Source organism: Lynx canadensis, chromosome B4, assembly GCF_007474595.2.
Source record: "Lynx canadensis isolate LIC74 chromosome B4, mLynCan4.pri.v2, whole genome shotgun sequence".
Classification (NCBI taxonomy): domain Eukaryota; kingdom Metazoa; phylum Chordata; class Mammalia; order Carnivora; family Felidae; genus Lynx; species Lynx canadensis.
Window position 1 is genome coordinate 107,942,591 of NC_044309.1, and position 15,002 is coordinate 107,957,592.

A 15,002-nucleotide genomic window follows, 5' to 3' on the forward strand; every position below is an offset into this window, starting at 1 on the left:
ACGATAACATTAAAAATATAAATGAAATTCACAACGGACTGATACTCAACTTCAGAAGTTAAAATAAACTCAAGTGTGTATTAGAGTAAAATTATGTTGACAATATGCAAATCAAAACTGCAAAAATGCTTAGGCTTTTCTTTTAAAATGTCTCATCCATTGCCTTCCCTCCAAAGGACAAAAGTAGCAAAAGAGGAAGGTAGCAAAAAAGGAAACAGGAAAGCCTGTTTTAGGAACTGGACATCTTGGTTTAATTGGCTAAAAAGTCCAAATGCTAATACTCCTAATAATCAGCCATTCCTTTTGTGTCTTGGTAACATATATCCTTATACAATGAATATCAAATGGAATTTTTTGATTCACCTCTGACATTTCAAAGTTTCCATTTTTGAATTCCCCTAGTCTTAAGTAAGTAACACATTGTCTACTTTGTTTGAAATCTATAACGTTTTCCCCAACATCTAGGGCTCCATGATGCAAAATGTCATTTTGCCGGTCTTCTGTTCCAGTACTCACTTTAATTTTTTTAATTAAAATTGGATTTTCAAATATAATCACAAAGACGTCTCCTGCTGAAGGTGGTTTTCCCCAAAAGTACTCATCGACACTACTATAAGCCTTGCTTGCTTCATAATTTTCAAAAACATTCATGTTGGTATACAGATTTGCAGGAGGGTTATCGGGGATGTCAAATGACTCTTCTTCAAAATCATCATCTTTCAGCTTATTCTCAGTCCCTTTATATGATGAATAATAACCCATGTGCTGAAAGAGAGATGGTTTAAAACGGATCACATTTTTCTGAGCTAAAAGACCCCGAAAATGAGTCAGTAGCCAATCACAAGGCATTTCTTGATAAAACATTAATAAAAAGTGTGCCAAACGTGGGAGATCATGAGAATGATAAAGTTTTCCAATGTAGCCAAGCTTAGAGAACTCAAGAGTTACCCAGTAGGTTCCTTCAAGGGATGTAATGACTTTCTTGATGGCAGTTAAGAAATTTTTTGAACATCGAACATCATCTTCAAGCATTACATAATAGTCTGAAGTATTGGCACAAAAATTAAGCAGAAAAGCATAATCTACATTTTGCTTGGAACGAAATCTGACTCTGTCTTCTGGATCATTGTAATTTCTTTTAAGGCCATCCAGGATTGGGTAATACTCCTCTGGAGCATGTATAACTACTAATCTTCCTGCAATAATATGGTGGGCAAATTTCTGTGTAATATCCTGGACTATGACCTCACGCCAGGATGAATTAAAGTCTGCTAGATGAACCACCACTGAAATTTCCTTCAGCTCTTCGTAGCTGGACTGCTCAAAAATTGACTTGATTGTCTCAAGTAAATAGTTTCCTTTTTTTTCGTTTCACTGACGACAGTCCAATGGTAAGAAACCCTGAACAAAAGAATTCAGAAGGAAGACAAATTAAATGTGAAATAGGTTTTGAATATCAGAGACAAAACTCTTTTCCCCTTAGGCCTCTACTGTATTAGGTAAATCTAGTAAATGATATGTATAGCGTATTTTGTGATTAAAGTATTATGCTAAACATATAAAGCCTATAGTACTTAATACATAATTGATTTTTCTATGAAAAAAAATGTCTCTTAAGCACAATGACATATGAGCGTTGTTGCTGTAAACATTTGTTTATGGAATAAAAATATGATTTAAGGTGTTTTACAGCTTAATGCTCTCATATATGCCCACTAAAGAAGATAGATGTTTGGATAATATCCACACTATTAAAAAATGCAAAAGGAGAAGGGAATTCACACTTAAGGATGACAAACTAGTCTCAAATGATAAAAAAGAAAATTAAGCCTAACTTATTCTTTTACACATCTTTACAATTTTCATAGAAAACATGGAACATTTTCATTTGTCTTTGATCACTGTCAGTATTTTGCACCAGAAAAATTAATAATTGGACTTCACAAGTTTATTTTGAAATTTACCTAGTATTTTAATTAGAATGCCAACAAAATTATAACTACTTTTTAAAAACTGAATTATTACTCAAATGTGTTGTACATTGTTCCCACACGTGAATATCCCCGTTTTCCTTATTTTGAAACACAGTTTTACAGCAATTTTGTCTGGGGAAATTTTTATTCAGACATCTAAAATCTAAAATTAGAAACTGGATACTTGTAGAAAATAAAGTAAAAGCTTGTGAAATGGCAGTTTAGTTCTAATAAGTATGGATGTCTTTTTATTGAAATATTTTAACTTTTTAAACCTCTGATTCTCACCATGATTCAGAACTGAATAAAATTTCATAACCACTCTTTGGAAAATAGGAAAATGTTTATATTCAACAAAATCACTGTTTTTTTAAGTTTATTTATTTTTGAGAGAGAGAGAGAGAGAGAGAGAGAGAGAGAGAGAGAATGAGTGGGGGAGGGGCACAGAGAGAGGAGAGAACAAATCCCAAGCAGTCTCCTAGCTCTGTGCCAAGCCTGATGTGGGACTCAATCTACTAACCTGAGCTAAAATCAGAGTCCAACGGTTAACTGACAAGCCACGCAGGTGCCCTGAGGTCACTGTTTTAATACAGACACCTGCTTCTTGTGACTTACACAATACTGAAAGAACACTGATCAAGAAAAATCTTTCTCACTAGTCTGTCAGAGAGGTAGACAAGGACACATTTTGTTTAAATACCTGGATTTACCACACTAACTTCTTTTGAAAAATGAGTATGTTCTCTGGTACCATTAAACTCAAGATACCAGCCTTTACTAATAGCTTTTACAATAGTCAATGGTATCAGGTTACTTTCCACATAAAAGGCAGGAGTCTATGAACTGTACCCTTGAAATTATCTTGAAAATTTACCCTATGTAATTATCTTGAAAATTCCTAATAGTCTTTTGGGATAGCTTCACACCTATCATTGTTCCTACTTTATAGATGAGGAAACTAAATCACAGGGAGATGTGTTAACTGTGCAAAGTGTTAACACTTCGTGAGACGTAGGGTGCCAAGATCCCAAATGTGCTGCTTGTACCCTCTGTTTGTATTGCCTCTTTGTATAAAGCAGCAGCATATGTGCCAACACACATTAGTAAACTGAGGATGGAGAGGGAGAATTAGTAATGTTTGCACAAAGGTAGTGTAACAGATGGAGATAAAAATAAACAGTGGCAAACTTATGCAATTAGAAGAAAACTTAGGAGCAATCAACATTTGAAATGAAGGAATGAACGGAAGATCGACCTAAAGAAACCTGCATTAAGTTACAAATTTTCTCAACCTGGTTATCACAGACTCACGTGTACAAACATTTCTTAATGGGGAACTCAATTTCTATGGTCTCTACAAGATCTGTTAAGAAATTCATGATATCACTTGTTTCCTTGATTCCACGAGTCATGTTTTTCAGAGACATTTTTAAAGCAGTTTGAATCCTACAATTGATGGCATCTTACAATTAAAATGATAATGTGTATTTTCTTGGTGACACATTAATTAGATCATTATACTCTGTAGAGTCTATAGCGTCTTGAAATCCATGAAGTGTGTGTAGTATGTTACTTCTCAGATCCAAACTGCCTGTAGTGAGTTGAATAGTTTTTCTATTCAACCTCAGAATGTGACCTTACTTAAAAATTGAGTTTTTGCCGATGTAATTAGTGAAAGATCTTAAGATAAATCATATCAGATTGACAGTGGGTTCTAAATTCAATGACAGGTGTCCTTGAAGAAGAAGAGAGGACACAGAGAGACACAGAGCAAGAGAAGTTCATGTGGAGATGGGGGCTGGGATTACAGTTATGTCCCTACAAGCCAAAGAACACCAAGAGTGACCAGAAGCTGAAAGAGGCAAGACAAGATTCTCCCCTTAACTTTCAGAGGGAGAGTGACTCTGCCAGCACCTTGATTTTGAACATTTGGTCTCCAGAAACACGAGAGAATAAATTTTTGTCGTTTTACACTACCTCGCTTGTGGTAATTTGGTATAGCACCTTGGGAAACTAAAACAATGACTTTCACTTTTTCAAAAGTGGTGGCAAGTCATAAAAACCAAAGCATTAGAGTCGCAAAATATATCAATATTGGGAATAGTTGTTTTTAAAATACACCTTTACAATTTTAAATAAAATTATTTTTCTCAGTCTTTCTACATGGTTCTACAATAAATTGTTTGAAAGTTTATATTACAATTAGGCATGTTAAAAAGATTCTTTTTTTATTATTATTCATGGATGGGATCAGTGAGTAACTGCAATTTGTGAAGAAACATTGAAATGTTTCCCAAAGAATATATTATATTAGTAAATAAAGCCCATAAAATTGTATTGCTCTACAAATGAAGCCGGTTGTCATTATTTTAAAACAAAAATGTTTTATGTCCTATATTCTTGATTTAAAAGTGTAGGGATCATGGGCACCTACGTGGCTCAGTCAGTTAAGCCTCCGATTTCAGCTCAGGTCATGATCTCCTGGTTGGGTTCGAGCCCCGCTTTGGGCTCTGTGCTGACAACTCAGAGCCTGGAGCCTGCTTCGGATTCTGTATCTCCCTCTCTCTCTGCTCCTCCCCCGCTCACTCTCTGTCTCTTTTTCCTTCAAAAATAGATAAACATTAAAAAAAACTAAAAGTGTAGGGATACTTACGCTTTCTTTGTAAAGGTGTGGCAGCTAAGTAGCGATATGTGACATTGATGGCTCCTGAGAAATTCGATAAATCTTTGAAAGTATGCACATAGCGTTCTGAATTCAGCTGATGTGTGGATGTTTCCCTTATAAGCTGTTTGTCTCCTTCCTGAATGCCAAGAAGGAGGAAGAGAAAATAAATATAATAGATGGTCATGGATTGAAGTTTCTCCTTAGGCAATGAATATATGGGGCTGATATATAACATGGTTATTATATAAATCTCAACTACTGGTACCACAAGCTGTAGATCATTATCTCTTACCTGAATTCTTACCTAAAGTCTCTGTTCCAGGCTCTTCTACTCTATTGCACTCTTTATATTCCTCTTCCATTTGCTTTTCTACAGCATACATTAATAATGGCATTTACTTGGCCAAAATAAAATCTCCACATGAAAATTACAACTGCCTTTATGTTAAAATTCAAATTCATCACAATAATTCAATGGTCTTAAAAATTCATAATCATCTACTTTATAGTTTCATGTAAAACTAATTCTTACTAACCTTCCCATATTTGAGTCATATTAAGCTGTTTCTTCTTCTTCAAGCATTGTTAAATAATATTACACAATATTTCTGTGTAATTCTTTCTGGATAATTTATTAATCCAGAAATTTTAGTCAGTTACTTATATGGCCACTATAATCAAAGACTGTTAAGAATAGATAGCCATGGTCCTTGTGACATTGTGGTGTTTTTTTCAAATGTCTTCAAGGTATCTTAATTAAGGTAACTTTGTACCAAGTCAAGGAAATCTCTTCAGACCTTGCATTAGTTTTTCTCACGATACATTTGCTCATTGTGTGTGTGTGTGTGCGTGTGTGATATTCTGTTGCAGGTGAAGTCTAATCCTTTTATATTTAAGATGCCGATTATGTAATTGGTAATGGACTTATGTCATTCAATCTCTGGGCAAGTTTATTTAAAAAATACATATTCATATTTAGTTTAAAATATACCTCATTAACCATTAATTGGTCCTCTTTTCTCCCTTCTTCAGTATAAGTTCAATAGTAGATTTTGATTAGCTAGTCACCATTTGATCAAGTCTTTACTGATTATACATTATTAGCAAAATATCGACTTTTTTGACCTTTGTACATGGCTTACTACCATGGGTAGAATATATTTAAAGATAACTGATTTAGAAAGAATTTTGTTGTTTCTGGCAAGTTCCTACTGTACTGTGTGGTGTTATATAGATCTATTTCTACTATTCCATATAGAATGGCAAGTCAAGCCTGAGAAAGCCATTAAGAAAATAGAGAAAGTGAATGCATTAAAAACAAATTTGGTGCTCATATTATCTGCCTGTGCTCAATAAAACTTTAATTAAACCCTTGCTATAAAAAATTAGAAAGGATTCTAATATAGTTTTTACTTCATTTGGAACATTCACCAGTTTACATCAAGTCAAATGTGAATGGAGAAAGTGACTGACTCAAAATTTAAAATCAATGGCCAGACTGGAATTGTCTTAGAATAAACATTGAGAATAGCAGGCCATGACTGGGAAGAGCTTTCAATCTGATTGTTGCCAATTCAAGATCTATTCTAAATATCCTTTCTGTATGTTCAATTATGTTTATAAACCTATACTTGGTCTTTAATACTGTATTTTTATATTTTATATTGCCTTGATAATTGCAAAAAAAAAAAAGTTAGTCCTTTAAAATATTTATAATATATTTGCCATCTATAAGTTACAGGCTTTCAAAATATATGAAGTTATACCTTGAATTCTATATTGCTTATAAATATACTAATTGAATATTTACTTAACCCTGATTATTTCAATTTCATTATGAATAAATATGTTTATGTTTTTCTTTCTGAAAACCTATATAACATTATTAAAGTTTTAAAATCCACAAATTTAGGATTGCCAAAATGTAACTAAGGACTCAGTTCAGCATCAGCTACATTAATAGTAATGAAATAGTGCCCATTATCAATAGAGTCTAGAAGAAATGTCTATAAAAATCACAGCTATCACAACACTGAATTCATTTTACCATTCTGTTCTTATGTGATGTTACATTCTAAAGGCAGTGCAGGATATTGAATATTTCTTTAAGAATTCTATCTTGAATGTGTAAAAATCCAGACCTTTTCTGTGTTAAGATAGAGTACATTCATCCTGATTGAAGGACATAACAGAATATAAAATGAAATGGAACTTATATGAAAGCACTTTATTAAATTCTCAAGAACAAGCTTCTTTACACTTTTCAGCATAAATAAATAATGCAACTTTCACCTGAGTCAGCCTTGTTGGCTGCTTTCCAGAGGCATCTACCTGAACAGCTAGGCTCTCCCTGGATACCTTCTTTCTGTAGCTACTATACTGTGGTGTATTTCTCAGTAATAAGACAAAGCTTTATGACAATCATTTTCTGGATAGGAATGCAATTCAATGGACTAGCTACAGACTAAGTATATACCCTAGTGGCTACTTTGAAGATGCTCACAGCCCAGAGGCTAAGTTGATTGGGCATGCAGCGTCTCTTCTACTTAGTTTGCCTTGGAATAGCATTTGTCTCTTACACTGAGCTTGGCTTCCTTTCCCAATGAAAGGCACATATGTCCCGAATATGTAAGCAATACATTAAACTGTTATATGCCCAGTATTTCAGGATACAAATGGATTTTCTAGCAAAAACACAGCAGAATACAATGTACTAAGTAACTCCAGAGATCTTTTACTTGCAATTGTTTATCTGTTTTCTCTGAATTGTGACTATTATGTCCCCCTGAAATAAGGGAGGCAGGAAAAAAAGATCTACTACTGTCTATGTTTAGAACATTGTACACATTGTGGCATTCTAAAATAAAAAAAAATAAATCAGATGATTTTATGAAAACTGAAATAAACACAGATAAGAGGGTCAAAGGGAGAAGTGTTAAGAAGAAACTACATGTATACTAGTAGGTGGCTGGCTTTCCATGGATATTAAACACTTTTAGAAAAACAATATTAATGTAATTTTATATTAATTATTTAAAGAATGTTTAAATCTTTATGCATATTAGCTTGGGAATAAAAATTAGCTCCAAATGCAATTTAGGTAAAAAATCATCTAGTAAATAGTGAGAAATTAAACTAATAAAAATACTGTCATTAAATTTTCAGTAAGGTTATGCTTATATTTAACAATCATTTTAATTCACTCTTTCCACTTTAATATAAGTATTTAAAAACAATATTTTTTTAAATTGAGAGAGAGAGAGAGAGGGAGAGCATGAGCAGGGGAGAGGGGCAGAGGGAGAGAGAATCTTAAACAAGCTGCATGCTTAGCATGGAGCCGGACTCAGGGCTGTATCCCTTGACCCTGGGATCGTGACCTGAGCTAAAGAAAAGAGTTGGATGCTCAACTGACTGAGCTACCCAGACACCTTCAAATAATTTCAATTTTAAAACTAAGGAGCAATCCCTTCTCTATACTTGGGCTGATTTGTGAATTTGACTAGATATATGCCTAATATAGCCAGAGAAAATTTCATCAAGAAAGTACTCTTTAGTAAGAGCTGCTTCATTAAATCATACCTTTTTACATTAGATGGCTGGGACTGAAGTGTAGATAGAAATGTGTAAAAGAGCATTAGTATTTGATCTTCTTATAGCTCTATACTCTACTAGTTCTTACACATTTTATAATGAATTTGGAGAGCTTTTAAATCAACAAGATAGAAGGATGCTTGCTGCATACAATGGTCTTTTGTCTGTTTAAAATGAGACACTGCAATTGAGTTTGAAAGTGTCTCATAAATGCAGCAAATCATTAAATGCAATAGGTATCCCGTTAATACTATGTGTTTCCTTTACAAGATGTGATTTACTGCTACCAGTAGACACAAATGTAAGAAATAATTTTTTATTACAAAATTAAATCACTTATCAAAAGCTCTTCTAGTTAATTTATGATCTTTAATTTTATCCAGGAAAAAAATAGCTGGATCACATGGGTCTTGCTATATTGTCTTCAAGTCTTATAAACCTAATAATCAGGTTTAAAGAAAAATCAAAATGCATATCATTAGTAAGTGTCTCCAATTTGCTATGTTTACCTAAATCATCCCTAGTCAAATTCTATGAATCTGTGGTGATTTCAGCCTTTGTGAATTGTCTGTGGATAATAGAATGAAGGGTCCACAAGATCAAGACCTATACATGAATGTAAACGGCATAGGCAGAACCAAAATCTAGGAATCCGGCAGAATTTCATCATCAAACAATGCTAAAGGAAGTAAAATGCTTTACACAAAACTTCCAAAGAATATCTGTACCAACTAAGATCAAATGGTTAGGTTATAGGACATAGAATAGTATATGGCAAATCATGGGTAGTTAAAAAAATGTTCAATTAATAAAACATTTTACTGGGAAATGCTTTTTGTGGTTATTGTCAGACTTTCTCTTGATAAGATATTAACTGAAACTTTCAGCATGCTTGCATAATGGAAAGTACTTTTTAGTCCTCTGTATGTCCAAAGATTTTGATTTTCTGAAATATGTGAACAGGAATAATAGTGTAAAGATTAGGACTTTTCCAGATAACTTAAGCTCAATTTAGAATGAAAGTGAATAAGCAATAATTACCGTGTTATTCTCATCAGACATGAAATGATGTGATACTTATAACAATAACAAGTAATAGAACAAATTGAGTTCTCAGAATTAACCAGAGTAAGTCCTTTGTCCATTTCTAGAATTTAATTAAAAGTTAATTTATATGCTATATTCTAATTTATCTTTTTTTAAACTACTGAATACTTTTCACATCATTGTTTCTAGTTCTTAAAGTTCTATGTTATTTTTCAGTGAATTTAAATGTACAACATGGTGTCCATTTATGCCTATTCAAAATCAAATGAAGTGTCATATATGATAACAAAATAGCATAATTAGTATCATTAGTTAAAATGTAGAATTTTGAAAATTTTGATAACAAAATTGATAAAGGACTCATATCTTTAAGCAATTTTTAAAAATCTATATTTTTAAACTAAATCTCAAAATGGTTATATATACTATTAATTCAGCATGGTGATGATAGCTAATTTATTTATACAATATACATATTTGAACTACTATATACAGAATTAAAGAAAACATTGTGACATAAATCAAAATAATTATAATGCTGGTAATATATAATTAATAAAAAAAGTAGCTTGATAGAAAACATAAATGTCATAGTTTTGCTCACACTAAGGTTATGCCAGCAGCCTAGGATTGAAGTTATGTTACAATTGGACTAAATCTAGTTTGACTTCAGCTTTATGTGTAATAACAAAAATAAAAAACCTCCAAAACTTACCAGAACATAGCTGTCTTCAATGTACAAGTTCATAAAGAGAAGGAAAATGACAAGAACTCCCAAAAATGACACTGTGGAACGTTTTCGCAGGCATCTCATTTTATCCAGTATTTCAAAAATATGCTTCATTTGATAAAATTTAAGCATTCTATACTGTGGAAAAGAGGCACAGAATTATTCACAATGAAATTTGGATGTAAATATTTCTTCATCATAGATATCAAAAACCAGGCCTTAATAAAATGGCACCCTTCAAATGTTTGCACTGAAATTTTCCCATTTTCACACATACAACTTTCACAGATTGTTAATATCTTAGCATAAGGTCAACGCACTAGCTTATATTGTGGAGTGGTTTGTTTGTTTGTTTTTCATGGATAGATTTTTAATATACCTAGAATTTATCTTTGTGTCTTTTATCATGTAATATGATAATTTCATTTCTTTATTTTTCTTATGGAGAGCCAATGGTCTTCCACTTTCTGTGCACTGGTTGTAACTACTAGTTACATTACCAATCCTGACTTCAAGTGTGTGGGGAAGTGTAATCCCCCATGCACTGCAAAATAAAGAAGAACGTTACTATTGTATACCATATTTATATCGAATCATCCATTCTTTTGATTTGTGATGCCACTTCTAGAATAAGGTCACTTTCTAATTTGCATTTCTAATTTGCATAGGTTGAAAATGTATTTACAGATCCATCATTTATAATTTTTTTCCAATAAGGAAATACATAGCAATTTTGACCAAAACCTTCTAAGTGAAATTCTGTTATTCTGTAGATAAAACAGCATTATGTTTGTAAAAGATTTTTTTAAACTTTTTTAAAATGTTTTTTAAATTATTATTATTTTTGAGAGACAGAGAGAGAGAGAGGGAGGATGAGAGAGGGAGGGAGGGGCAGAGAGTGAGCTAGACACAGAATCTGAAGCAGGCTCCAGGCTCTGAGCTGTCAGCACAGAGCCTGGCAGGGGGCTCAAACCCACAAACTGTGAGATCATGACCTGAGTCAAAGTCAGACTCCCAACTGACTGGGCCACCCAGGTGCCCCTGTAAAAGATTTTTATCTGGATTTTGAAAATCGGCGAAAATACAAGGGATTGCAATCTAATCATACACCAAGAGACAAAATATTTTTAAATGTCAGACAAAATATTTTTAAATATGAAGACTTATCTATAGCATGAAATGCATGTATTCCCTCTAACTTAGCAGTTATACCTCTAAAAATCTTTTCAAAGGCAATGGTATTTGTGAGTAAATGTTTAGCTGGTATTACAATGGTATTACAAATGGTATTACAAGACAGTGATGTTTATAAAATGAGTTGGAAACGATCTGTAAGATGTTAACAACTGTTACCTTGGTATAGAAGAATTATCAAAAATTTTCAATCTTGTTTTTACTTTTTTCAATTTCTATACTTTCAAAGGTACATATATTCAGTAATATTTAAAAACTTACTTTTAATTTTCAAAATTCTCTATTGTCCGAAGGAAAAAAAAACCCTGCATTTTATTTTGGAGGCACAGCATAAACACACCAATTTTTTGTCAAGAAAAAAATTTAAAAATGTTACACTTTATGGTGTGTTTTGGATGTTCTGAATTTGAAGGTTATAACTTATGTAAATGCTAAGTCAAGAGGAAGTATATTCTAATTCTATTCCTTTGAGACAAAGGCTAAATGTAAACAATGTGACCACAAATTGAATCTGTAAAGTTCAAATGTAAACAATTATATATAAAAAATAAGAATATTTATTAAAATGTATTAAATACTAAATGCTGGACAATACAGTTTGCATGGGTAACTCACTGATCTTTCATAACAATGATAAGATTTTAATATTGCCATTAGTTTACAAATGAAAAAAAAAAAAGAAGAAAAAACCTGGAGTTTTCTTGAGGTGTCTCCATAAGGGATGAATCCATTTTTTAAAACTTAAAATTGACCAGAGTCTGATCTATGAACCACTAATGGTGTATCATTTAGTAATTAGGTTTCATATGATATATATATATATATTTTTTATTTTTTTAATTAATTGATTAATTAATTTAGTTAGTTAGAGTACATACATGAGCAGGAAAGGGGCAGAGAGAGAGGGAGAGAGAGAAAACCCAAGCACTCTCCATGCTGTCATACAAATGGCCAAATAGTACAGGAAAAGACACTCAACATTACTTACTGTAATGGAAATGTAAATAACAATCACAATGAGATATCACATCACATCTCTTTAAATGGTTATTATCAAAAGGCTAGATGTAAGTACTGGCGAGGCTGTGGAGGAAAGAATCTTGTGCACTGTTGGTTGGATGTAAATTGTTGCTGCCACTATAGAAAAGAATGACATTTCCTCAAAAAGTTTAAAATAAAACTACCATATGATCCAGCAATTCCACTTCTGTGTATATATACGAAGGAAAGAAAATTACTATCTTGAAGAGATATCTGCACCTCCATGTGGACTGCAATATTATTCACAATAGCCAAGATATGAAAAAAAACCCTAAATGTCTGTCAACAGATCAGTGAATAAAGGGAATGTGACATATACATATAGGTATGTGCATATATATGTAGTATACATACATATACACTACATATATATGTATGTATATATACATATATACATATACATACATATATACTACATATATATGTATGTATATATACATATATACATATATATGTATATGTATGTATATATATATATGTTGGTATATTATTCAGCCATAAAAAAGAAAGAAATCTTGCCATTTGTTACAACATGATTAGACCTTGAGGACATTATGCTAGGTGAAATGAGTCAGAGAAACAAAAATACTGTGTGATTTCACACACAGAATGTGAAAAGGCAAATACACAGAAACAGGGGTTTAGAATAGTGGTTGCCAGGGGCCGGGTGGGTGGGAGAAACAGGGAGATGTCAGTTGAAGGGTATAGACTCCAGTTATGAGTAAGTTCTGAGTATCTAATGTATTACATAGTGCCTGATAGTTAACAGTATGGTATGATATATTTGAAAATTGCTAAGAAAGTAGGTCTTAAATATTCTCACCACAGAAAACAAAAAGGTAATTATGTGAGGTGATGGAGGTGTTAACCTTATTATGGTAATCATTTTGTGATATATACATGTATCAAATCATCACATTGTATATTTTATACTTACAAATTGTCTTATGTCAATTATATTTTAATAAACCCAGGAGAAAATGTAGAAAAGAAACCTCATGTTCATATGGCTTACTGGTGAATTTTACCAAATATTTTTCAGGAAAAAATAATACTAACTCTACACAAGCTCTTTCAGACAATAGATTTAAGAAAAATCGTTAGTGAAGGGGTGCCTAGGTGGCTCTGTTGGTTAAGCGACCGACTTTGCCTCAGGTCATGATCTCGCAGTTTGTGAGTTCAAGCCCCGCATCAGGCTCTCTGCTGACAGATCAGAGCCTGGAGCCTACTTCAGATTCTATGTCTCCCCCTCTCTCTACCCCTCCCCTGCTCACACTCTGTGTCTCTCTGTCTCTCAATAATAAATAAACGTTAAAATATTTTTAAAAAATTGTTAGTGAAGTATTCTTGACGCACAATACTACATTAGTTTCAAGTGTACAACATGTTGATTTGAAAATTCTATACATAACTCAGTCCTCCCTATGGTCAATGTAGTTACCATCTGTTATTATAGTATTACTGACTATATTCCACATGCTGTACTTTCATATTTGTGACTTATTTATTACATGAATGGAAGTTTGTACATCTTAACCCCCTTCATTTGTTATGCCCATCCCTTCACCTACCTTCCATTTGGCAACGACCATCTTGTTCTCCGTTTTTAAGAATTTGTTTGTTTTATTTTTTAGGTTCCACATAGAAGGAAATCATATGGTATCCTTCTTTCTCTGACTTATTTTACATAGCATAACTCTTAATCCATCCATGTTGCTGCAAATGGCAAGATCTCATTTTTTTAAGCACAAGTAGTATTTCATTGCATGTGTGCATGTGTGTGTGCGTGCATGTGTGTGTGTGTATAAATATATGCATATAGATAGATGATACAGATATAGATACAGATGAATAGATATAGATGATGATATATATATATATATATAGATGATATAGATATAGATATAGATATAGATGTAGATATAGATATACCTTCTTTATTTTTTCATCTATTGTGGGACACTTGTGTTGCTTCCATATCTTGGCTATTGTAGCTAATGCTGCCACAAACATGGGGAAGCATCTGTCTTTTCAAATTATTGTTTTATTTTATTTGAGTAAATAGCCAGTAGTGAAATTACTAGATCAAATGGTATTTCTATATTTAATTTTTTGAGAGAACTCCACACTATTTTCCACAGCGGTTGCACCAATTTACCTTCCCACCCGTGGTGCATGAGGGTTCCCTCTTCTCCACATCCTCACCAACACTTACTATTTGTTGTTTATGATATGTTATGTTATGTTATGTTATGTTATGTTATGTTATTGTATTTATTTTAGTTTTTTTTCTTATTTTGAGAGAGACAGACAGCATGAGCACTGTAGAGGCAGAGAGGGAGAGAGAGGATCTCAAGCAGTACAGAGCCTGACATGGGGCTCGAACTCATGAAACTATGAGATCATGACCTGAGCCAAAATCAAGAGTCAGACAATCAACCAACTGAGCCACCAAGTTGTCCCATCTATTTCTTGTCTTTTTTGATAGTAGCCATTTTGATTGGTGTGAAGTGATATCTCAGTGTGGTTTTGATTTGCATTTCCTTGATGATTAGTGATGTTGAGTATCTTTTCCAATTTAGACAATAGATTTTATCTGTTATTTTAACTCATTTTACAAATAATTTTATAAGAGTAAAAAATGATTATGAAAACAACTTCATTATAAATATAAGAATTTAAACATAGGTAACTCAAATGTTATTCTTAATTTTTTACAATTTGAAAGTATATGTCCCCCAACTATATGATGCTTCAAAAA

General features: G+C 32.7%; 1 protein-coding gene across 1 annotated transcript; it reads right to left on the reverse strand.

The window, feature by feature from the left end:
• Positions 1-250: 250 nt before the first annotated feature.
• On the reverse strand, positions 251-10,138 carry MGAT4C (MGAT4 family member C). Its single transcript, XM_030322150.1, is given in 4 exon segments — positions 251-1,365; positions 1,367-1,401; positions 4,627-4,774; positions 9,992-10,138. Coding segments are annotated over 4 exon segments (1,437 nt in total). The 3' UTR covers positions 251-258.
• Between the last annotated feature and the right edge of the window lie 4,864 nt (positions 10,139-15,002).